Source organism: Strix uralensis, chromosome 1, assembly GCF_047716275.1.
Source record: "Strix uralensis isolate ZFMK-TIS-50842 chromosome 1, bStrUra1, whole genome shotgun sequence".
Taxonomy (NCBI): Eukaryota; Metazoa; Chordata; class Aves; order Strigiformes; family Strigidae; genus Strix; species Strix uralensis.
Window position 1 is genome coordinate 24,049,987 of NC_133972.1, and position 26,218 is coordinate 24,076,204.

At 39.9% G+C, this 26,218-nt stretch overlaps 1 protein-coding gene across 6 annotated transcripts in view; it reads left to right on the forward strand.

The window, feature by feature from the left end:
• CPNE4 (copine 4) overlaps positions 1-26,218 on the forward strand; it is a 249,363-nt gene that overhangs the window by 107,808 nt on the left and 115,337 nt on the right. For all 6 annotated transcript variants that reach the window (XM_074860139.1, XM_074860167.1, XM_074860148.1 and 3 more), the window contains one exon: positions 23,989-24,168. In XM_074860139.1, the coding sequence (XP_074716240.1) occupies positions 23,989-24,168 (180 nt within the window). The remainder of the gene's footprint in view (positions 1-23,988; positions 24,169-26,218) is intronic.

A 26,218-nucleotide genomic window follows, 5' to 3' on the forward strand; every position in this document is an offset into this window, starting at 1 on the left:
AAGCCAGGAGAAGATTTGGATTCTCAGCACCATTTGGTGTCCTGATTTCTTGAGTGACCTGGTCCCACCACACCATTACTGCAGGGGACTGAGAATAAACTGGTGCGCAGTTTTAGGAAAAGGCTCAAGCTGTTGGAAATATCTCCAATGAAACTGAGACCAAGTATGTTTGATGTTGCATAACCTCATGGACACATCATGTGCTTGATGTGTATTACAGTGCTCCTTAAAACAACTCAGGTAGAAATGAAAGGCCACACCTGGCTATAAATGTACTTGAACCTCGGCCAGAAACTGCTTGAACTGCCAAGCCCATGGTACCTCTTCTCACTGATGGAAACATGCATGTTATCCTGCCAGTAAAGTACTCACCCTGAGAGGAAGAAACCCGCGGGCCACTGCTCTTCCTGGTGACTCCACTGAAGCCTTTTGAGTAAGAGGCTCTGTTCATTTGTAAATGTGGTGACATTTTGAGCTTTTGTACAGCAAACGGAAGCTCCCTGGGAGGCTCATGGCTGAATGATTCCTTCCTAGAGAGCAGTAAATGAGGTTAAATCAATTTCCTCCTGCAACGGGAGGGGGACAGAAGGAGCGGGAATAACATTTCTCCCTTTAGCGCTCTGAGAAAAGTAGTTTTATTTACAAAACTTTTCATATTTCCCCTTTTAGTTTCTCTCAGTCATTCACATTTCCAAAACTGGGAAATCTTTTGTCTTGGGGACAAAATCCTCTTGAAATCTGGAGTAACAGATATGCCACTGGCTTATCAAGAACCTAAATGTCAAGAATATTTCTTTTGCATTAAACCCCTGTTATTGTTATGGAAAAATCAGTAATCAGTACCTAGAAGTTTGGTAACACACTGATATTTAGTATCTCTTATAACTGTCAGATATGTGAGATATTTCTGACAGCTAATGGAAACACTGTGGGAGTCAGGTGGTACCTTTGCTAGATAGGAAGAGTGAGGAATAATGCCTCTCTCCTCCTCTCCCTGTCACCCTGCCTTTGATTCCTTGCAGCTAAAGAGGTTTATATGTTATTTTGTTACCTTGCTGTTCTTCAGATTCAGATGTGATGGGGTGGGAGGAGAGTAGGAACTATAATCTCCCTTCAGACATGGGGGTGCACACATGGATGGTGATGGTGGACCAGGCAGCTTGTTATTTCTGTGTATTTCTCCTTAAGTAAGATGTGAATAGCACTGAGAGATGAATGACTGGATGGAAAACAATAGGTGAAAAGTTCTGAGCCTGCTGAGAAAGCTTGGCTTTGCTCCCCTCTGTTGTTTTGGTTACTTCTTAATTATTGTCTAAGCTGATGTATGCTTCTCTAAATGATTTTGAAAATTCCTGTAAATATTTCAAGGCAGGATGGTAGCACACTTGAATGGCAAAGAGCGGTATCTGGAGCTCTGTTGGCAATTCAAATACATTTCTGACTAACATGCAAATACATTGGGTGAATTGAGCCTGGGAAGAACTGATAACCTCCACTATGTAAGGGCACTGCAGTGAGGTTTATCCCTATAAGAAAGAATGTAGATTTAGATAGAAATATTAAAGAAGGAAAAAAAACCCTATATGAGCATGGTCACCATGGTTCAGACATATGAAAAACTTCCTCCTCTGATTGAAGTGCTCAAGTCCTTTGTAAATATGACTAAAGTACCTATTTCTAAAAGCATATATATATATAAAATATATATACAATTATATTTTAAAGAAGTTGTGTAAAAAAACTTTTCAGTTATCATTTGATAAATACAGACTAGAAAATATCAGTCACTTTCAGTAGCTCCCTAGCCCAATAACCACATAAACCTGAGTTATACTGAGGCTGTCCTCATTTTTCTTAAAACAGCCTTGTATTCTATATTCCATTTTCTTAAGGCTTCCTGAGAGATTCATTTTTTTTATTTCTATCAGCTTAAGTGGTGGAGGATCTTTTTCCCTTAAAATAGTAAACATTTTTTTGCCCTTGTAGTATTGCATTAAACAGAACTTTCTCCTTGTTTACCAGGGACAGTCCAATGGAAGAAATTCTTATAGGAATAGGATTTAGAATCAGGAGGAAGTTAAAGTAAGGACAGATTCCCTCAGAGTTGCTCTTTAGTTCTGATGACTCTTGCTTATTATTTCACAGTGTACTCATGTATGCCTTAGGTTACTGGAGGCAAAATTCTCCATGCTGAATGGAATGGCTCTGTTGCAGAGGAATCAGAAGCTCATAGTAGCTACACCACACATCTCCTCAGGTGTAGCTTTTCCAAGAGCGTTTCATAACCCTAGAGCAATTCTGGCTCTCGTTTGAATTACTTCATCCAAAGCTAAACACCCCATTTAATTCTGGCACTGTGTCTTGATGCCCATGATGCTCATCGTGTTCACATCTAGATTTAGGACCATTTATTTCCCTAACTGATGATATGTATCAGAGTAAATCATTGTGGCTAAATGACTTCTGCAAATCTTTTTTTATCATCTTCCTTGAAGATTAATGAGGGCAAGGAGCAATTTTTATAATTTGTTGACATGAACTTTATGATTGTATGCTTGATATGTTTTTTTATTATTTTCTCCTTACCATCGTGAGACAAGACATTACTGTTAAAGCAGAAAAGGGAATCTTAACACATGATTGAATTGAAAGGTCCTTCTCTTTGCAAAGTCAACAGAGACAGCCATTTAAAACATAAAACAAACTGAATGGTCTTGTTTTTAGTGTAAGTGGGCTACACATCCACTGAACACTAAGAAGGTTTATGGTTTATTACCATTTCTTTAGGACAGTCATCATCTGCTCTTGAGCATGTTACTGAGCAGGGATGTGGCTTTGTTTTGGTATCTTACAATGCCACCCTTCCCCTCCTGTAATTCCTTCATATTATGTGGACACTTACTGAAGTACATGTGTATCCAGGCAATAAGATGCTCTAACCATAAAAAAAAAATGGGAAGAAAATTTCAATATTTAGATGTAATGTTGGTAAACAGTGTGTATAATTAGCAAGTGTTATATTGGATAGCTAATATCATTTCTGTTAGCAGTTGTTCAGGAAAACAGATTTCAGAGCAGATTATACATGTGTGAAAATCTAGAGACACATCTAAATTTGCTTCCATGTGCATATGGATTTACAGCAGCTCTTCTGCCTCTCCTGACTTCTCTCTGCTGTTACTTCTTTGTGAGAAGTAAAGCCTGTGGTGGAAATGTGTTCAGCGTAGGCCTGCAGCTTGGAAGGATGGGGTGGACAGTCTTCCTCCCTAGTGTCAGTGCACGTCCTCTGTCTCTGGGCTGCATGGAGCCCTGTGGACCAGTCAGGATTTAATGGGACATGCTTGGATTCTGCCTTCCTTTTTCCAAAGAGAGTTAGCTATGGTTGGCCACCGCAGCCTTATGCCACCGATGGATCCTACAAAAAAATGACCAGTGTCTGACCAGAGGTTTACCTAATTCAGCTGCTTGTCTCCTACAGTGGCCACTGATGGTTGCATGGAGAAAGGTACTGGAAACAGGGCAAATATTGGCTAATGTTTTCTTTTGTATAGCTTCTCAGCATTTGTCAGTCAGAGACCTGTAGGTGCCTTAAGGTAGAGGCTGGATTTCTTGGTGAGAACTGGCTTACAGCTACCCAGCTTGGAGCACAGGTAAAGGAGCCCGAGTCTTTGTGGCTTCCATCACAGGCTGCCCAAGAATCTGGTTCTCTGTTTCACATGAAAATCTTCCATGAGTTGCGTGTGATTGAGTTTTGGGGAAGCAGGTGGGGATAGTAGTGTGTGCACACAGTTTGGAAGTGATATGAATTAAAAATGTGTTAAGTTGTAAATAGAGGTGTTGATGATACGGTTGACAATAACAGATGTACTTGACAGAAGGTGTGGGTAGCTGTTTAGTACTCAGGAGGAGAGCATTCAGCCCCCCTGCTCTTCAGGAGTTTTATGAAACACTGTCAAAACCAGTCCGTGTTTGAAAAGCACCTTTCTCCTTTCAACCATCAGGACTGTATATGCGGGAGAGCGCATGCTGGATTGGATGTATGTTTGCTGAGCTACTTCTGTTGTAATGTACATCTGCTGTGGACACGAGAGTGCTGGAGAATCCTGATGGTTTGTTTTGCTCTTTGTCACAGGATGCACCTAAAGTCAGGTTCAACACGTCTTTTGTTGTAACTGATCAATGCAGTGTCAGAGATATCATCTTGCTGCTTGTTGGCCACTTCTCCTAGTGCTATTGAGAGCCTCTCAACCATATGTGCACTCCTGCACATGCTGCTTAGATTTTCCATATGCCACCTGACAAGCTTTCCATGGCACTTTATACCACCTTGAAATAACTCCCACTTCTTTTAACGAAACGTGTCATGTGGGAATATTTTGCCCTTAAGAATATTTCACAAAGACTTCAGACCTTCTCATGAGATGAGCAGTGGCTTTCCATAGATTTGGATTTTCAGGTTACTAGAGTAGACAGTAAATAGTCTGCCACCATCAGAAGCCAACAATGCGTTCTAGTCTTTTTGCCCCCTTAGATCTTCTGGCAGCTTTTTTCCATGCTATATTTTTGGTATTGCTCTCCCCATAGGTATCTACAGAAGAAAAAAAGTCTCTCAGAAGAGACTACGTGGTATCTGCATGGGGACTGTATTCTTTTTTCGTTTTTGTTGTGACTCTAGGGAGTACCTCCCCACAGGTAACATCAAAGTGGTCCCTTCCCTCTGAATCTCAAGCCTCTGGATGATTCACCATAGCAATCACCTATGTGATGTTTTCTCCATAGAAATTGGAGTTTATGCACAGCTTCAACTTATATTTTGAAATCTGGAGTGGACAGACCCTGTGCAATTTTCCCTAATGTATCCAGGGCTTCATCCAAGCATCACCAGCACAAGTTTGGATTTCAGTTTTTAACCCGAGAACATCTTAGCAATTGAGTAGCATGAGAAAAACACCCACTCCAGAAACTTGCTGATTTTTTCTAGAGATGTTGGCTTTTTTTTCCTTTCGTTTTCATTCTGTGATTGGTTTTATGGCTGAGGAAAACTGTGCAAAGTACGCTTTCATTTGGAGCTTTTTACATAAGTTACCTTCTAAAAAATAACTTGACCCCAGCCTTCCAAATTCTTTTTCTGAGACTAGCTGTTTACATAGCTATGTCACGTTGTGAAAAGATCAGTGATATATTAAGAGTCTGGGTGTACAGTGTGGTGGGTTTATATTGCAGGGGGAAAAAATCCAAGATAATGCTCTGAGGAATTTGTAATTAGGTGGGGTTCTTTTGCCTTTCCCTTACAGTAATTCCATGCCACATTACAATTAAAAAATTGCAAGTAAAATACAAGTGTTCCCTGCAGAAGATAAAGGAATGAAATCACTGTCCCTTTACATTAATGTGGGTGTCATGATTAAGACAGATGCTGAAAGATACTCCGCTTGATGCCAATTCTATGTCTGGTGTTACAGTATTTCTAGAATACAGGTGAGAAATTTTTAAAGATTTTTTAAAGGTTGAGATGAAAAATCCTGTTGCCTCCATATGGAGTAGGAACAGATGTCAAGTACCGTAACTTTCTGTTGCTGAAGAAATCTGTGGTGGTTTATCTGTGCTTTTTCCTTGTATAACTGAGCAAGTTTATGGAAGTCCTTCAAAGAAATGCCCAAGAAGCAGGCCTGCTACCTCTTGGGGATGTTCAGGTCTTTTTCAGTTTCTCAGCCTGATAGACCATACTAGTTGGAGTGCTGAAGCCAGGGCTCACACACCCTGCCTCTGCAGTGGTTTTCGCCCCAAATGATGTGTGTCTGAAAATAAGCAACAACAAAGCTTTCTTGTTAGACTGAACAGTGCTTGAACATTTAAGAAAATATTTGTGATGTTTGTATAGCATTATTAACTGAAGGCCCAATTATAACAGTAGCAAGCAAAAATTAGCTTGATTTGAACTATTGAGATAATTGTTAGGTGTTGTCATTTCAGTGAGGTTTTTAAAATTCCACCTAGCAATGACTAATTAAAACAAGACCCCTGTGCAATTTAAACAGCAATATTGTAACTGTTAGCAGAGATGACTTTTAAGAGTTACATTGCTACATAATTAAAGTACTATGAAGTGCTCCAATTCACAAAACACCTAGGTGCTTCATTACATTTTTGCAGTCTGGTCATTCATTAAAACTGAGGACACTTCTGTGCCTACATCAAAGGAGCCACGTAAATGCTTTATTGAATCAGAGTTAAACTAGCAGCACTACCTGCTATTCTGTGAAAACTTAATTTCTGATGAGCCTTGCAAAGTCTGGAAGATTTCGTGTATACACTGATAAACAATTTTCCTAGAATAAATAGAGCAGCACATGAATAAAAAAGGACATTTTTTGAAAAAAGATATGACAGCAAATCTGTTCTTATAGTACTTGTAGAAACACTGAAAAGTTTAGTAATGATTGAGGACCATCTTTCTGCATTGTGGATTTACATGAGTTCTGAATATTGATATATAAAAAATGAATTTACTGGCAGGGAAGCAGTATTAAACAGCTTTAGAACATGTTATCACTGGTGTGTGTGATCTGAATTTCCACATCAGCTGATGGGTGCAGCTGCACAGATGTCCTTCTTAAATCTTCCCACCCCTGTTATATCAGTTCCTGTGGTGAAATAATCTGCTGCTAAATTAAATTACAGGAACATCCCCACCATATCTTAGAAGAGCTAGTTCTTGCCTTGAAGAGTCTATGATTAGGAAGACAAAATACAGGCTAAACTGGGACAATGAGAAGAAATGAAGAAGCAGATTACTTGGGTTTATCATTCATATGTCTTGTTTTATGTTTTTCTATTCAAAGTGGTTTGGTTTTGTTTGGTAGTTTGTTGTTTGGGGTTTTTTTTTCATAAACAGTACAGATACCTATATTAATTCTGTAAAGTTGTATCTGTATTCTGTATCGGATTCACCAAAACAGTTTTTTTCATGAGGATCACAGCTCATTATCCCTAATGGGATCATGGCTGAAATGTTCCCTTCTGAGCAGTCCTCTATGTTTTGGTCCCTTAAAAATTTTGTGGCAGCTACCTGTACAGCTGTGCTTTCACATATGAGATCAAGACTTAGGTTTCTCTGCAATATCTTTGCATAGTTAATGGAAAAAACCCAACTTTTTCTAATGCTGAGCTGGATTAGCAGAAGATTGCCCCTCCCTGCACCAAAACTGATTCAGAAATTGACATAAGTGATTTACATTCCAAAAGGCTCATTAACCATCAAACTGCTGTGGATTAGATCACTAATGGCATCCTGATGGTTGCATGCAACTTCCAGCAGATTTGTTGGTAGCTAGCATTAAATCCATTTGAATTATAATGAGGAGGCCCTAATGCATAAACATTTATTAGCAGGACTCTGTAGCTATAATGACTGCCAGCTCTGTATTTTAATTTTCACTAATGGTTTCATGTTCATCCTAGATACGTTGCTCACAGGGATGCTGTGCTTTGGCAGTTTATGCCAGAGATTCAAACCCAGGACACCAAAATCTAAAAACATGAAATCCCGGAGTCATTCCTTAAGTGTGACCCAACCAATCATGTCATTACAACAGGGATTACAAAGGTCAACAAGGCGAACTTCACAGAACATTTCAGGGTATCACATCAACTCTCCCACCTTATGAGATCATTAAAAGAGAGATCAAGAAAAATCAATGGTACCTCTGTTTTAGTTCTTTGCTGTCATCCAATGTTCAAATGACTAGATAATTCTCCTTATATTTCAGAACGTTTCCAAAAAACATAAAGAAGTCTTTAGTTAAGAAAACTACTATTTTGTCATTTGGGATCTTTAGGAGAGGTACCAAAACTTGAGATACTTGCAGAAAAATCAAGACAATTGGCAACACTGGAAAGGATGGAAAAGTTTATTGCAACTAAATTTTCAATGGATTTACTGATTCCCTGGCCTAGCTTCCTCCCATCACTCTCAGCCGCATCCCAGCACAAATTTGCGTAACTCCAAGGATAAATTCTATGCAATCCTCTTTGGTTTTCTTTTCTCTGTGCTCCCCAACACCTCGGAGGAGCTGAATTCTTTTGTGGGAAACCTCCAAGCTGGGTTGTGGCTGTTCTGCTACTCACTGGTTTAGATGTCACCTTCAAAAGTACTGAGCACTTACAGTCCTCTCTGGAATCAGTCAGAGTGCTGAGAGCGCAGCAGCTTTAAAAATCAGACTGCACATTTCTCAATGGATAGACTCTGAAACAAAGATGCCTGAAATGAAAGGCCACTGTTGAATACATTTAGTCCTAAGAGATTTGCTTTGTGCAAATTCAGGAAGTGATAGAGAAAATAAATTCTGCTAACTGGTGGAAATTTGAAGCTATCCTTTACTATCGATAAAATAAAAACCAAGGTAGAGTATCGAAGTAGACAAAGAAAGAGGGGTAAAGACCGTAGGACTCAATCTCAATGAATAATTAATTGATTGTTTTTCAATATGTCTAGATAAAGAAAGGCATTCTCCTTGAGCTGCTTTCTTCTGATTAAATAGAAGTATTCTCCTATCAAAAAAGAACAGCTGGTATTTATTAGAAGGGGTAGCTCTTAATTTAAAACAAGTTGGCCTTCTGGAGATGCAGATTGTTTCAAGACCAGTTATGACTTTATTATCTCTCAATATTGATATGTTTTGTCACGACTGGTATCTACTTCACCTGGTTCTCTCCAGTTGAAGCTGAAGAGAGAAATGTGTCTGTTTATAATTATTCTTTCATACCACTATCTTTTTATCCTGCAGGAATGGCAATAAGATGGCAGGATGAACAGTGTTCCACTCCTGATTGTATCATGGGAGCTTCATCCTAATGCTGTCACTTTTCCCTAGCCTTTATTCTCCTCTAGCCATTCTAGCTATTTACCTCTCTTCTCCCCATTTCACGGTATGTCACTCTGCTAGACCTCTAATGCCACTGCTTCAACCTGGCAGCAAGCAGGTCCTGTTTTGTTTCTCAGTATGCAAGGAGAGTTTGGCTCAACATCCTGGACTGAAGCGCCATGTTGAGATGAGTCAGTGCAGTATGTTTAAGTGTGTTTCAGGACTGACAAATGGAGCTCCAAGCACAAAAGAGACTGATAGGGAATGGATTACGGGCTGGACTTCTTACATATGTAGAGCAACCTACCACTGTCCCGTCAGTGATCAAATGGCCTAAGGGCTCTATCGGTGATATCTACATGCAGGCAATACTCTTACAGTAATAGGATCAACGCAAGTTGTGCCCTGACATGCTGCTCCTGGTTTCTACTGTGTGGTTCAGCCAAAATCTCTCTGTACTCAGTTGCTACAGGGAGAGTTTTGACTTTGTCAGTCATTGGAAGGTGCTAAAGGATTTGTTGTGCCATACCAGAGAGTGCCTGACACCAAGGCTGTTTAGGTAGGTGGCAGCCTGATGCAGGTTTTCACAAAAGTACACCTCAGTGAGGATACGTGCAGTGTGCCTGAACCCATCTCTTCCTTCTTTAAATTTAGCACTAATGAGCCCCGCCTATGGGCAGCACAGGGCTCTGAGCTGAAACGACTACTGAGAGCATCCTCTCTTCACCATCATGTGTTTTGGGATTGGACTGTTGGTACAGGAGAAGAATAAGTGCATTGCTGTAAGTCTCTTAAATTGGAACAGAATGCAAGAATGTGTTTTCTCTCCTGCCTAAACCTGTACAACAGGAACAATTTTCTAGAGTATTCCAGATCTAAAGATAAACTTCCATCAAGCATTATTTACATTTCTCATTTTCGTATTAATTTGTAAATAGAAAATGCCATGATGCACAGCGAAGGTATTGAAAAGAAGTCTTGTCAAAGGGAATTTTAGAGAATATATGTGGAGAGCAGGTATTAAAATTAATTTTTTTTGCATGGAAACATTGAATAAACTTTCTGAATATATTGACTGAAAAACAACATGCCTGAAATATATTAACATATCACTATGCTGAAAGGCCAGTTTAGAAATCATCGTCTATTTTATGCAAAAAATACTGAATGCATTTCACCCTGCAGATAAATAATAACAGTGCTACTGGTTTCCATTGTTTTCCATTTCCATTGTTTAGCAAGACATGAAAATACATATTTGAGTCCTGTTGACTTCAAAATAACTAGTATTGGGCAAAGACCTCAGACACACAGAGAGAGAAGTGAAATCCACTCAAAGCTTTCTTTGGTTTAGAACAGGTTCACAGTCACTAAAAGGTAAAGACAGGAGAGCCTTACTGCCAAATGTAGTACTTCTGTGTGAGTCCAGCATGGCAGCTTCTTGGGACAGGAAAATATTTGATAACATTTAGTTGCATTCATTTTTCTTCTAATGTTTTAAAGTGGATAAAATGCAGGACATTTTAGCCATGATATCTCTCAGTGATGTTTCATCTCGGAGGCAGCTCATAGCTTTTCTGCAGTGTCAGCAAAACTAAATTTTCAGACCCCATGCATAAAGACAAAGTGGCTTATGAATTGCTTAGTTACTAAATGTACTTAGTTACTACAATTGCAGTGGTCCTCCAGGGCAGGTGGTATCAGAGCCAGGGGCAGGGAAGTGTGAGGGCTATGAACAGCCTTGGGCATGACTGTCTCCTTCTGAGAGATCAGGTTGTAACCCCAGCTGGGCTGTCCATGCTGCTTGGATGTGCTGAACATTTTCACAGAATCATAGAATGATTTGAGTTGGAAGGGACCTTAAAGACCATCTAGTTCCAACCCCCTGCCATGGGCAGGGACACCTTCCACTAGACCAGGTTGCTCAAAGCCCCGTCCAACCTGGCCTTGAACACTGCCAGGGAGGGGGTAGCCACAGCTTCTCTGGGTGACCTGTTCCAGTGTCTCACCACCCTTCATGGTAAAGAATTTCTTCCTTATATCTAACCTAATCTTCCCTCTTTCAGTTTAAAACTGTTACCCCTCAACCTACACTCGCTGATAGAGTCCCTTCCCAGCTCTCCTGTACGTCCCCTTTGAGTACTGAAAGGCCGCTATAAGGTCTCCCCGGAGCCTTCTCTTCTCCAGGCTGAACAACCCCAACTCTCTCAGCCTGTCCTCATAAGGAAGGTGCTCCAGCTCCCTGATTATCTTTGTGGCTTCCTCTGGACCTCCTTGAGCAGGTCCATGTCCTTCTTATTTTGCCTTTACTCTCTAAGTCAGATCAGCCTGGGCAGTGCTTTCATTTTGAAGCTGTGTTTTCTCATGCCTATGTGTCTGCCTGTACCTAAAGCCAGCCTTAATATGAGCCTCAGAAGGGCAGCCCTGAACTAAACCTGGGCAAGTCTCCATCAAAATCTGCCTTGCTACAAGCTGCTTCTTCATAGCTTCTGTCATAGATAAATTTTAAAGTCTACCAAGAAGACCAAATCCTGCTGACACTGCCTATTGATTGTGGCCATTAGTGTCTGCAGTTGCATGGGGCTTACCATGGGTTCCATGGGGTTTACCTGAAGGTTGTTCAGATTTAGTTATTCTGTGATATTTTTGGCCTAGGTTTCTTGTATAGCTGTATTGTCTGCTCTCCTAATATGCAGTATCTTCCACAGGACATTGTGCTCTGTGTGTTGGCTGTTTCAATGTAAGTTAAAACCCCTGAATGCCAGGGCTGAAATATCTCATGGTGGAATATACAGATTCTGTGTTGTGAAATGGTTCATCTTTAAAATAGTCAGTGATCTCTCATGTATCCTTCATACTCCAGTGTAAAAATCCCAAACTCCCTTCCCCTTATGGTGTGCTGTAAGGAGATGAAGAAAGAAATTGGCAGGTATAATTCCACTGTGATTGAATGTACCTTGTCTTAGACTCTTCTCTTCATGCTATTAGACTTGTGTTTTCTTAAGCTTATGGCCTAAATAAGACGGGAAAGCCTTGAAGTGAATGTAGTTCAAGCCATGGAATTATTACCACCTTTTAAGACTGAGTTAATAAGTAAAGGTTTGATTAGCTCGTTGCTGGTCTGGGGCCTGATTTACCCCTGTATTGCACATCTGAAGTCTATGCTATAAAGTGGGAAGTAATAATAACTTTGACATGATCTGAAGGACAGTGAAATTAGTTGGGAAATTAAGAGGGAACATGCAGAGATGGGAAATTAGTTAATTATAACAACATAGAAGCAAAATGAAGTTTGGAAAAAAAATTTAAAATTGAGGGACATTGCTGAATAATTTAGAATCGTCTCTCTTGCACCAAGAATAATGAAAACACCTCTGAGATGGAATGATGTATTTAATTCATTGATATTATTAGGGTGCTTTTGCAAATGCAGGTGTAAGTGCTGAATGAGTTATTGAAGACATTCAAAGTTATTTTGCTAAGACATGATCTGTGTAACTCTGTGTACTGTCTTGCATCTGCGAAGGCACCCAATCAAGTAGCAAATCAGCTGCTGAAGAGTACATATCACAGATGAGAAAAAACACCTTTCTGAGCTCAAAGCTCTCCTGTGCACAAGGGAACTTCCTAATTTTTCTGTCCCTATGGCCTTAAATAACAAGGTGCTAAAACTTTTGAGAAACCAAGTCCCTTGAAAATTCCAGTTCTAAAGTGTAATGTGAATCATTATGGAGCACATATAATTTACACCAATAAGCCTGTTTTTACAACACATAGAACATGATAGTAGGAAACAGTAGTAGATATATGGACTACTTTCCCTTAATGGAAGTACCCGCAAAACAAACACTTGTCTTTTATGATCAAATCTTGTGCTCACTAGTTGAAAAAGTCAACACTTAACATTCCTGCTGTTGCCAAGAGGCATGCCAGTGGTGGATTTGGTGTGCTCTGGACATTTGAACCTTCTTTGCAGCTATGCACGTACCAACCAATTTTATAAATCACAGTGAATGTAAGAGGAACTGATGTGTGTGTGCTATACATATATGATGTATGCGGACATGTCAGGCGTATTGTTTACAAGCAACTGAAAGAGAGCCTGCAGCCATTATAGGAAGCAGCTTTGGGCTGCTTATTGCTCAAAGTGGTTGTGTGGGAAAGTCAGATTTAGTAAAAAAAGGTCCCTGTATGTAGCATATCACTGGCTGCAGTCATTCTCAGGGAAGGGAAAATTGTGGTCATGGCAGATTAAGCTTACATATCTTTGGGTAGCATGCATGTATATCATGCTTGATTACAAGGCTTTTGTTTTCCAGAAATCATTCCGGAATAGATATTCCCAGATAAATACAGGAACCATAACTCACAGAGATTCTTCAAGAGCTGTGCAAATCAAACAGCTCCCAAGTCAGGAGTCTGATAGGATGCCGTCCGCAAAACTGTAATAGAGCTCAGCTCTCTACTTCTAATCAGTTAGTTGTGTACTGTTCAATGCCAGAATGTGTGCTTGTGGGTATAATTGGGCTGAAAAACAAATAATGTCATATTCTATTTTCCAGGGTTTTGTAGCAGTTCACAGAAAGGCTTCCACTGATGTTCCTGGGTAGCGGGTCAAGATTTTGGGCTGCTATGTTTCAGCAAATGGCAACCCCACTGACAATAAGATGTATGTGTAAAAGAAAAGAAAGACTGAGTTTTGCTTATAATGGACATGAGTCACAAGAAATCTGTTATTGTTCTAGGCAGTCATTCGAACACATGGTCCAAATTTCCCAGTTGTGTGGGAAGACTTGAGCTGGTTTAAATAGGTGTTGTAAATTATTGCTTCTGGTATGGGAATTCAGGAAAGCCTGATAAAACAGTGTGTATCTTGCATGATAGTGCATTGCTTTCCTGCTGCTGATGCCTCGATGATATAATTGATTTAGCAGTTGAATTACAACATTAAAAGTAAATTAATAAATCTTTAATTATGAGCACTTTGTTAGCGAATGAATTTCTTAAACTAACAACTTGACTAGGCCTGTATCAATTGACATAATTCATTAACCCATATGAGAATCCATATTAGTTATGCTTAACTTACCTGAGTGTAGGAGGCAGGAGATCTTTCTCAGTATAAATAAATTATCAAATCACTATTTATAGTCAGTTAATTAAAGAGCAAATTACTGCAGCAGTGTAGATTTCCTACTTAGTATAATGTAGTTCCACTGATATTCAGTGAGCAAAGGATCATCCCATCACATAATTTTTCTCTGGCCTCAATTACCTGTAAGTTCCTGAGAAATGGTATGATGCCAGATTTCCATCCTGATCAGTCCTGTGCCACCGTGCACTCTTCTAAAAGCCTCTTTGCAGGCTTAATTGCTGCTCAGCAGCAGCAAAGATCTGCACTTTTGTTTGAATGGGCTGGCACTACCACGCATTTGTCAAACTTCTATATCTCTTGCCCTCCAGGACATCAGGTAAAGAAGAAACATGTCTGTAATTGCTGTGGAAGCCCGGTGCCCAGAATGGGAGATTACCTACAGGTGGCAATACTTAAAATTAATTCTGAAAGTCAGGTTTGGAGTAATGAAAGGTGGAATTAGCAAATAAATACTTTGCATCCCAATTAGAGTAAGTTTGAATTAATCTTTGTAGCCCAATGCTGCAGCAGAATCTAATTGTGTGAGTACAGTATTCTGGTAATGAACTGAGGATTCCCAAGCAATGGCATTTCAAAAAAGAAACCTTCAGGCACTTGACACATTTTAAATCATATTCCAAAACCCAGTAATGTTGTAGCATTTTTTGTTGCTGTCATGCAGGCAAGGTCATGCATTGCATTGTGAATCAAAAGCATCTTCAAAACAGAATTTCCTTTTAAAGTAAAGAAAATTTAGCTGATCAGGAGATCATCTATATGGGGAAAAGCAGTCAAGTAATTGATACATACCTTGATTAAAAACTTTCTTCTTGCACAAACATAACCCTACAAGCAGACTAAAATGGAGCAAGCAAATAACAATGAAACTCCATCAGTGAAGACCTGTATTCCCAAGGCTCACTTTCTAATCTGTGGGGGAAACTGTGTGGAGAATATATGGCTGAAGAACTTTCAAATGGTTGCATAATGCTCTGACTTTCAGACTGCTGCCAGGTACTGCACTGCTTACTAGCATTTTGTGGCTAGTTGAGAGTGGAGCTAAATGGTATAATATGTGAATATTTTTGTTGCTACTTCGAAGGACCTCTCTTATCCTCTGCAAAAAGCCTGTGTCCTCAGGGACATGTAAATTAAGAAGATTGGATTGAAGCTCTCGACATCAAATGAAGGTTGGAGAATAATAAATGGCAGTCATCATAGTCTTTGAACATCTGGACTGTATTTGGTATATAAAGTAAAGGAAGATTTAACATTCAGGCTCCAGGGCTCAGCTTTGAGATAGCGTTTAAAATTTTTCAGTGAAAAAATGAATTATTTTTTTTCTTATGCCGGTGTAATCACATCTGAGTGGGTTACAGCACCTTATTCCATGAGTTGATGCGGGCCATTATCCACTTGTGTTGATGTTTGCTGAGCGCTTGTTAAATATGCAGGGAGCACAGCACATGGATATCTCCTGCCACCAAGTGATTTCTATGAGGTCCTTCTGCAGTACGTATGGCTGGGTCAGGATGCTTTGACTACCTGGGAAGAAACACTCTTTAGTACCAAAGTTTCTATAGCTGCCAATTTTATATGATTGTTAAGGCTCTGAAGGTCTTACCAGAATAAGATAAAAGGCTTTGATGTGAGTAATTCCATCTACTGTCTGAACCCTCTAGCAGGAGTAGCATAATCATTGCTTGTCTCTAATGACTCTGCAGGAGGTAAGCTGGTGCAGAGGAGAGTGCAGCACTCATATGCTGCCTGCTGCAAAACACAGCTTAGTCCATGGCCATGGTCACACTGGAAGGGGTGGCCTCCAGAATATCATCTCTTGCAGCTACTGGCTTTGTGCAAAGGGAGCCTCAGGGAGTTCGCTGAGCTTCCTCACTAGGAGAGCATGTGTGGGACTGCTCGATCTTTTTTTAAAACTTTAACTCATGTTCATCCATTTCAGCCAGGTGTTAATCCAGAAAGGTAGCTCTTGAGCTGTTGTAATTTGCTGTATATGGCAGCTGGCAGTAAAATCAGAGGGACAGTAGGAATTCACATTGAACAGAAATCTGCTCAGAACACTTCTGGAAGAGGAACAAACAGATTTTGGAGATAAGAAGAGAGGGGTCCTCAGTCACCTTTGGAAAATCTCATCAGTGATGCTATGTTCACAGCATGTCATCAACATAGAGGCTCCTATGTGAAGATGGAACCATACGCTCCCCTCAGCTGATGAAAAGCATCAGATGTCTGGTGTAGTATTAACACTAAGCAGTAGTTCCTGCTGGGGAGTGCTGGCTCTGTCTCACGGACTGATATTACACTCCAAAGTACTGTGTGTACCTCAAGCTAGGTAAAATAATAAACATTGTTATAAAAGTCAAGGCTTTAAAGCAACTAGTTATTTGGACATGTAAGCCTAAATTTTTGGGTGCCCAAGAGGGTATTGTGTTCTGCACAGTTCTCTGTGCTGAGGGATGAGCACTACCCAGGGCAGTGATAGTGGGGGCCAAAAGACAAGAGGTCCCTGAGCACTCAGGGGAGCCCACCCTGGAGGCTCCAGGTGAGACTAAATCCTTGTGCTGCTTTGCAGGAAGTTCAGTTGCTCATCAAGAAGTTGCCCAGGTCTTTTAAGCATACCTGAAGTGACGTTCTCTCTTCAGACTTGGCCTTCTGATCTCTAGCAGGACTCAAAATACTACACACAAAAATTCAAATTACAAGTGTTCCCATGTTAACTGTAAGAAAATGTAGAATATCTTCTACAAAAGGCAGTTATTGCTATTTCACTATGTTATCATGGTCATCTCGCTGTTCAGTCCAGTTAATCATTGTTCATTGGAAAGACCTTAATTTATGCTGCGTTGATGATGTGCTCTAAAGAGACATTGTGCTCTTCAGGTTCACTGAAATCTCATGCAACTGGGTCTTCAAAACTGGCTTGAATATTCACAGTACAGTGGCTGGTGCAAGAAGTTGCAGTTTACCGCTAGGCCAAATTAGCCTTTTAGTCCTTTGTAAAAAAATGTAAAAAATATTTTAAGTGTGATTTAGTATTTTAAACATTTTATTATTTTAGTATTATACATTATTAATATAAATTAATTAACATTAATGCTAACATGTTCATGTTTAATATTTTATATGGTGCTTTTCATATTTTACATGCTTTTTAGTTTTTCATTTAGGAGGGGTTATTTGAAAATGTTGTGGTAGAAAACAGGGGGTCAGAATCTAACCTTCATCTGCAGATGGAGTCCCATCAGCAATGTTATCAGGAAAACAATTAGAGATCCAAGGGGGTTACATGAAAGTCTCCCAACAAAGTAACAATTTTAATCCGTTTGCTTTCATTGCAATCCTGTGCAGTGACTAAAAATTATCACTCCAGCCCAGCAGATGTGGGTTTTGTGACATTAGACTGAGAAAACTCGGTGTCCTCTAACTCCCAGAACTATCTGAATGAAAGTATTTCTTTCCAGAGGAGAGTAAACTAAAAGCGGGTATCTAGTTCATGCGAGGATGGTGTGACTACGCATTAATGCATTAGTTGAGTACTTGGGGTTTTTTTTCTCATATTTGAGCTTTCCTAAATGACAGTGAGTGGGAGAGATACCTTTATTCTTTCCAGCATCTTTATGCAACCTGGAAAACCTAGACGTACCGAGGAGGTCTATGATGACAATTACACATGGTCCTAAAGCTAAAGGGGAGTGTTGTAGCTTCCCCAGAGATGTCTTTTGTTCCAGAAAACAAGGATTCCCTTGGCACAAGGGTTCCCAACCAGTTTAGGTCCTGCTTTTTTCATATCTGGGTAGTGAGCATCACTCTTTCTCATCATAGCTGAAGCGATCTCCCTGTTCAGCTCCTGCGTAACCGTTACCACAATTTGCCTGCCACTAGTAGTTAGCACTGTATTTTGCACCCACAGTTTTTTGCAGATTTTCAAACTGTGAGAGCTTGGGATTGCTCAGATGAGACTCTGAAATCTGTGCTGGCTGGGAGTCTGCCAAGGATCAGTATAGGTCCTTGGGTGCAAATATTGAGTACCTGTCTGTGCAGTGGCTATTGTAACTCTATCGTATTTTGTTTCTAAGTGGATGAGACAAACTATATGTAAATACAATATATGCAAATAGAAATCATATTTCTCTCTTCTTTTAAAAGCTATAAGCGTATACAGCAGAATCCATCCAGGAACTTCTCACAGAATTTATACATAGTATATATTATAAATTATCTGTTTCCTGCTTCAGAGCAATGAAAAGTAACTGAGAAGGTAAAAGTAATTAAGCAGAGGACAGTCAGTGACCCTGATCAGAGAAGTGGACTTTCTTAATGAAGAACTTTTCACTGCGAAATAGTAATGCTTGTTTTACTGTAATTCCAATTGTTTAGACTGGAGCCCCTTGAGGCCTGGGCCTTTTCTATGTACCCGTTTTTCCAGTGCTTGAAAGCAGGTCTTCACAGTTCTGACTTGGAGGTTTACAAGCTATTCAATATTTATATCACATAAATAAAAGAAACTACTTGCAAATAATTTCAAGACCATTCATGTTAAATGCTTCTCTTTCAGCCAACCTGCGACCAGAAGATTTTTCCTGACACTGACAAGATTGTGCTTAGATTTGAGCTCTATGGCCTAAAAAGAGTTAAAGACCTATTGATTTCTTTTTGCTGTTTTCAAATATCAATTAAGCTGAAAACATGGGCTATAAATTATGGTGACCTTTGCAGTGACTTTTCATTTGTGGGATAGAGATGTGATGGTGTGAAAGCACTATTAATAATAATAAAAAATTATTAATAACTTCCTCAGGAACCGCCTAGCAAAGTGTAAATTGCTTTCTGCTTGGTATCAAATTTTCATGTAAGGTACTGTATCATGGAAATTTTCAGTCTTCTTAAAATTCAGGTGACCTAAAAATAATGCTACCCCTTCACCTCCGTACATTTTGTCATCTCAGCTGACAAATGTGATTCTTCTAGATTTAATCAGCATTTTATAACGACTTCTACTGAAAATACAGACTGTTGGTTTTCCCTTGTTGGCCTGTAAAATGTATAGGGAACGGTGGGTTTATTTGTTGGTCTAAGAACTTGTTAAAAATCTAACAGCCACAAAAAGCATGCTTTGGACTGAATAGCACTACCAACTCTCCACTTAATGAACTTTGCATGTTTATGGCTATTCAACATTTTTTTTACAAACACTTAAGGAAATACAGCACCAGTATAAATTTTCAGACTGTAGTTCTCTAGACCAAAGACTTTCCTTGGTTCATGAGACAGCTATATCATTACTGACTATAGCATTGCCATGCTATTTCATGAGCCTGATTAAAATCTCCCCTAGACAATTGTCCTTTCGGTGAGAAGACAGTGAATTCTCCACTGCCCTTTGACTCTTGTCTGCTCTTCACCTCGAAGATGTCAAGTAACAACCACTGAAAATGTGTTGGTTTTGTGCTAGTTACGTGTTTGCTAGAAATACAGTGGAGAGCAGGTAGGTACCAGTTGTCTGTGTGGGACACTGAGTTCTCCACACAGCTGATGTGTACTAAACACTGAAGCGTGGCCTTGAGGTGCAGAGCTTCAGGTCCTGTAGATAATTCTCCATTTCCCTGGTTTCCAATGGCATGCTGAGAAAGCTGCGTTTATGATCACTTGAAAGCCCTAGATACCATGTGACAGTAAGCTTCTACCTAATCCTTGTTCATCCTTCTATATGCAATAGCTTGTACTTCATCTAATTTTGATAGAAGAAGAACAAAAAAATCCCCCTCAGGCTGACTCTTTTTCCCCAACTTCACTTTGCAACTAATGCTAGAAGATGGAGAGGAGATCCTCAGCCCATACTTTAACCGTTGAATTACTTCTTTGTCAGTGAAATTTTAGCTAGAACGAAGAATTGTTTCCTCACTGAAATTACCATGTTTACCACAGTTCTGCAAAGCTTACTGCTTTTCAGTAGCTCACAGACAAAAGATGCAAACAGCATAAGGAGTCTGAATGTTACTACTTGTTCATCTGTCTTTTGGGTTCCCTTTAATTTGATGCTACCTGACTGCAAAGATGGTTTGCAGTTCTTCAGCAGTGATGGTCGGTCAACAGGAAAGCAGGCAAATATTTCTGTTAACTCTCCATGGTGAGTGGTACAGAGAGAAAACAACTTTCAAACCCAGCTTGCAGCTTCCTCTGGGTTTGGTGAGAGGATTCAGAAGGCCCAAAGCAAGAAGTTCTTTCCTTTTCTATATTTTAATTCCTATTGTTAAGATGGCGCTTTATGCTGTGGAGGTCTACTTTGGTGTTTGTGTGTCATTCATGGTTCCCCGAGGGGAAGCTCGCAGGGTGGCTGCATCCAGATGGGCCTGCCAAGTAATCCTGGCTGCTCAGCAGGGTGCCACCTTCTGTGGAGTGACAAGGGCCTAAAGAGATGAAGAGGGAAAGCAGCGTGAGTCCGTCCCAGGCAGTGAAGATGCAAGTCCTTTCCTCTGTATAAATCGTCCTTGAAGGGAAAGTGCAGGTAAAGCTGTACGGTGAAGCAGATGTTCGGATCGTGGTGTCAGCTGAGGCAATGCTTTTTTTAAGGTCAGTTTTAACTGTTCACACAGGCCAAAGGTGCATGTAACTGTCAATTGTTTCTTCTGAAAATTCGTTCTGCTGTAATAAATTGGAGAAATTCCTCGTTCTAGCAAAGTCCAGAAATAACAGATGGCGCATATGCCAGGCATCAGCAAATCCTAAATCTGTGGGCATGACCCCTATCCATGACCTGTTGAGAAATCTACCTGCCTTCAGGATTAGGTTGCCCAAGAGTTTGATGTTTTATGTAACAAGACTGAAAGTGTAAGTTCCACTTGCTTATAACGTGCTGCTGTTGAATTTAGAAGCTCTCTTCCACAAAAGTAATGGAGATTTAATGTGGTTGCTGTTGTTCTTTATTGTGTTTTGGAGAGCAGTCAAGCTGAGAAGTTCTAACTTTCTGAATGTTCAGTTGATGAGGCTGGGCAGAGCCAGACTCTGTTTTCTTTAAGAATTTGAGCCTTCATCATCCATGAACATGGAAGTGCTGTTAGGGATTTTCAGTGACAATGCGGTTAAGGACATATAGCATGAAGTCAATATCTTGTCAGGCTGCTATGGACTTGTGTTTTGGGTTAGCATGGAACACGACACCAAATTTTGCTTGAAGTTAAACAGGTCCTGCAGGTATTGGAATAAGTTGTTGTGGTCAAAAAAAGTCAGCCTTTTTTTTAAAGTGTCTGCAGCACTGTGGATCATGACGTCCTTCATGAAACTGCACCTAGCAATAGTATTCTCACCAGTTTTCATTAAGGTTTTACACTCAACTAGCATTTCTAAAGAGAGTGTTAAGGCTTTACAGTTGAATATGAGAGCAGGAATACTTAAGAAAGAATAGCCTCTAATAAGTGGAGGAAGTCAAATGGAGATTATACCTTGTGTTTATATAGCATCTTTTAACCTGGAGCTGTCCATGAGAGTTAGTGAATGTATTGAACTGTTCGGTTCACCACTGCTTCTTCATGAGTCACTCCAGCTGGTTATCAATGCACAGTAATCAAAGTGAGGCAATGGATCTGGACTTCCCATGCTGAGGATCCTGCCAGACTTCCTAGCCAAAGAGTAGGGTAACTGAAATACACTGACAAAGCAGACTGGAGACAAGGTAGACTAATAGGGCTAATGCTATGGCATGCTGCTGACTCCTGAGAGGCATGAAGAATTTTATATTGCTTGTGGAGCTGTTGGCATTGCTTCTTTTGATATAGATTTTTCTCACGTAATCCCATGCTCTGACATGCTGGTTTGATGTATCATCTCAATAATATGGGAAGACTGGGGAAATGTAGTGAAATGGCTATATTTCAATACTGTGTTTGTCAAGGGAAGGATGTCAGTCAATCACAGGCTCGAAAAAGCAAACAGTGTCTTATCGCTATGTGAGACTGAAATTCTTAATGTTCCTGTGTGCAGACCTGTGCCTTCGTTTTCAGGCACTTCATTCCCGTAACAGTCACGTATTTAACCTGTGTTGAGCACAAGTGTAAATCTTGCTGCATTTCACAGTGGAGTACCATTTCCCCATATTCCAGCAGCAAAACAGAGATGAGGAGAAACTAACAAACTTCGGTTACTGCCTGAGATCTGCCATACCAATGAAGCAACTAAAATAATGTCATTAAATTAACAGTTTATACATTTACAAGGAATGAGTTTGGGAGATTGCTGTGGCTATGAAGAAAGATTTAAAGCTGATCATTTAAATGTTTTGATTATTGGGTCTGCTGATGCTCTATTTCATGAGGTGACCACTCTTCTATGAGTGGATCGAATCATGTTCCACTTAGAAGAGATCTCAGGGACACCTCACTGAACTGACTAGTCATCTGACACAGGGAATATTTCATGTTGTAGCAGTAATGGTGATGTCAAGTCACATTGATTGCAAGTGGAGATCAAAAAATTTTTGAGATAGGCTAAGCACCTAAATGAAGGTAGCTGGTATCTTTTCTCACTTATGTTACTCTTATTGTGCTTTGTATTACTGTTATTAGAACCATCATTTTTAGCTAGTCTAAGCAAAGAGATTAAGAATTGAACTTGTAAGTAAGGATACTTTCCTTTTTGTGATGGTCTTGTCTTGGCATAGTCACAGAACATTGACACAGCTGTGAGAAGACAGCAATGGCAGCACTGGTTTGCATCTGTTCGATGACTGGTAGCATCTGTTTGATGATTAGCTAAAGGATTTCAGCTGTTAGAGCTGTCAATCTGACACCTTTGATGAGCACTAAAATAAATCTGTGCTACCAGGAACTGCTCATTTTTTTCCCCTGCTTTTGATTTGCTTGACTCTTTGTGTCCTTGCCGATAACTACTAGCAAGGCTAATGCATTATAAACTCTGAAAAGTGAAGCAAGCGGCTGTCATTTTTTGCACAACAGATGTTCCTGATCAAGAATCAGACAAAGGATCTCATCACTCTTCCTCTGAGCAATTTAATTTGTCTGTTCCATAGCACACCAGCCACCTCCTTTTTAGTGACTGATGTGCCCAAGTCCTACTTCATTTTAGGATCAGTTCTTTTAATCTTACAGAATTATTAGGTTTTTTTCTGTGCCAGAGCAAAGAGAGTGGAAAAAATTGCTTTATTGCTTATGGTGTCACCAATAATGCATCATAATGAAAAGTAGCAAAGGCCTACTTCAAATATAGGAAACCCATGTACTACATTTTAAGAGAACCAGAAAGTACCCTATGAGCACTTTTTTGAAGAAATAGCAATTTAGATTTGATGGTGTTTCTTTAGAGTTGTGAGGCTCAGAGGTAGGGATAAGCATGTATAATCCATCAGATTCTTGTAATGCAACTTAGCGAGGTGGAAAAATTGATATATTTTTAAGAAAGGTTTTTTGCTGTGGATCCGGTTCTCCACTCCTTAATCATGCAAGTTGTTCGAAATGAGTAATTACTGGAGTTTTTGCTTGCTTTTCCATTTAGTTTGATAAAACTGTATCGCTCTGCTGCTGTTTTGTAGTGATGGATGGGTACTGCTGGAGATGTAAATTCTATGGTTAGTCTATAGTTAATTTCCCAGTTATTAGTCTAGCACAAGACAGTCATTTTGCCTGTGCACAAGCTCCCGACTCTGCAACCTGATTGATCTAGTATAGCCAATGGGGGACAGTTATTGCTCACCCTGCAAAGGAGGATGCAGACTGTGCACCATATTCCTACCAATATCTGCCAAAGACTTGCTGGAAGAGAGGCAAGGGAAGTTGGCCTTGTGCATGTGGCCAGCCCTGCACAGAAATGGCAGCTGCTGCTGCCCATACAAATGGTGGTGTCCGTGGCCACAGTCACAGCTGCCAGTCCTGATAAACGAGGAAACTGTATCTGAGGAGCTCATTTTAGTTCATCACTGGTAGAAAGACAAACCACTTCTATGACCTCTTTTCCATTTGGCAGGTTGACAGGACAGAAGTGATTCGAACCTGTATAAATCCCGTCTTCTCCAAGCTGTTCACAGTGGACTTCTATTTTGAAGAGGTGCAGCGGTTGCGGTTTGAAGTCCATGACATTAGCAGCAATCACAATGGGCTGAAGGAAGCAGATTTTCTTGGTGGCATGGAGTGCACTCTTGGACAAGTAGGTATCGCTGCCATTTTTTCCCCTTGTCATTCCTCTTTTGTACGTATATGAAATATATCACTTTGTTAAATGACTGATGGGTGAGATTTGTCATTCATGACAAAATTCTTAATCAATGCTTTGAACAGGATAATTAAGAACTTCTGCTGGTTTGATTTACTGCTGTAGTATGGCTGTAAGTCAGCCAATGCTATAGGAAACTGAGCATCAATGACTGGCCTTGTACAGGAAGAGCCCAGGCTCATTACACTACTGTTGGGAAATAGACTGATTTGGGAGAAAGTAATTGTTCTTAATGTTATAAGGGATTTAAAGCAAGTTGCAAGTCCAAGGAACACCTACAAATACACCTTTTCACATAGGGTAGTGCCTGGTGATGTGACAAATAGAGAGATAGGGTTGGATTCATTTCCTTGACTCTCAGTCATCCAAAGTTAGGTGTTCAGACTAAGTTACTCTCCTGATTTGCATCTTGAGTTCAGTGAGAGAAACAGACAGTTCCAGCAGTTGATTCATTTCACATGATACACCCATCATAGATTAGGATAAATGACCTTCAGGAGATACCTGTCTTTCTCCATCAGTTATCAAGAGGGTCTAGACAGCTGGGTTTAGAGTAGATACCTAACCCTTTAGATGACTAAATTTAAGGGTGATGAGTTCTACCCACAGGATCATTATCTAGAGGTCATCAAAGCCAGGCTGGCAGTTAATTCCTGTGTTGCTGACTGGTAGCACACTACAGTGTCCCAGGCATCAGTTTATTTCTAACTGGCAGACTATTTGTTATGCAGCATCTCATAACACAGATCTCAGCTCTGTCCAGTAATGCCAAGTTTCACTGAGCTGAGTGTAAATTTGCTCTCCATTCTGTGGTAGGTTGTGTGACAACACCAGGCACTGCTTTCGTTTAGATTGTCCTTTGCAGTGCTTCCACATAAATTTATAATCTGAATGTAGTCGCCTGTCATGGAAGATGCTGTAGAGCTTTTGTTTCCTATATTCTCACCTTTTGTTGTTAATCCCTCAGCCCCACTGCACCTGAATCCCTTTGTTTTTATTCCCAAAGCCATTGGGCCAAACATGCTGAAAGAGGAAAAGTCCTCTCAGTGAGAGAATTAATATGAAATATACGTATTTACTAAATTGAAATCTCAACATAAAGATAATGGTATTTAGAATATTTACAGTGCACAATAAAGTCTGTTCTTTTTGATGACTTGTGGCTTTAATCAATGAAAATAAGCTATCCTATAACACCAAGGAGAATGAGAAACAAAGAAAAAAGTTATTATAATGTTCTTCTCACTTAATTGGCTTGAAAATGAAGGGAAAAAAAATGTCATTGCTGCTGCCTGTAGCATAAACGTCTTTATAATGATTTGATCTCTATAAATAGCACACAGCTGTGTTGGTTGCAGTGTAATTTTAATGGTAACCAAGAAAAAATAATAACAGTGTGAAATCTGTTCACAGTAATGTAGCCTTGAGGACTTTGATCTCATATTTAGACTTTTTTGGTGGTTCTTCACCCCCCTCTTTCTAGTTTTTTAACTTTACATAATTCCTCAACTGATTTAAAACCCCAAAATGTTAGCACTTGAATTGTCATCCAAGCAAAGCCATATGAGGAGTCCAGCATTGAAAATCCTGCAGCACAGGCTGTATGTATGGAGCTTACACTCATGCTTAGCTGTTTGGTGTAATTACTGCATTTTTTTAATGATGATGATAGAGCCATGTCTTTTCTTGAGGTAATTTTGACATTAATGTCTTGCTCTACATCACTTTAATGCCTGAATAAAACATGATTTTGTGTGAGAGTCTGTGCCTGCCTATCAATTCACTTCCCCATTGCAAGTAGATCTTATCTGAGACATCCAGGACGGTTGTAGATTTTTAGGCATAGTCTAAAAGACTGATTTTCTCCCCACCCCCCAGTAAATGTGCTAACTTCTATTGCTGTATTCTAGGTAATAGTTGATAGTAGAAGAGATTCACTGCTACATGTACTTGTTTGTAGATCATCATTTAGATGTGTGGTAAA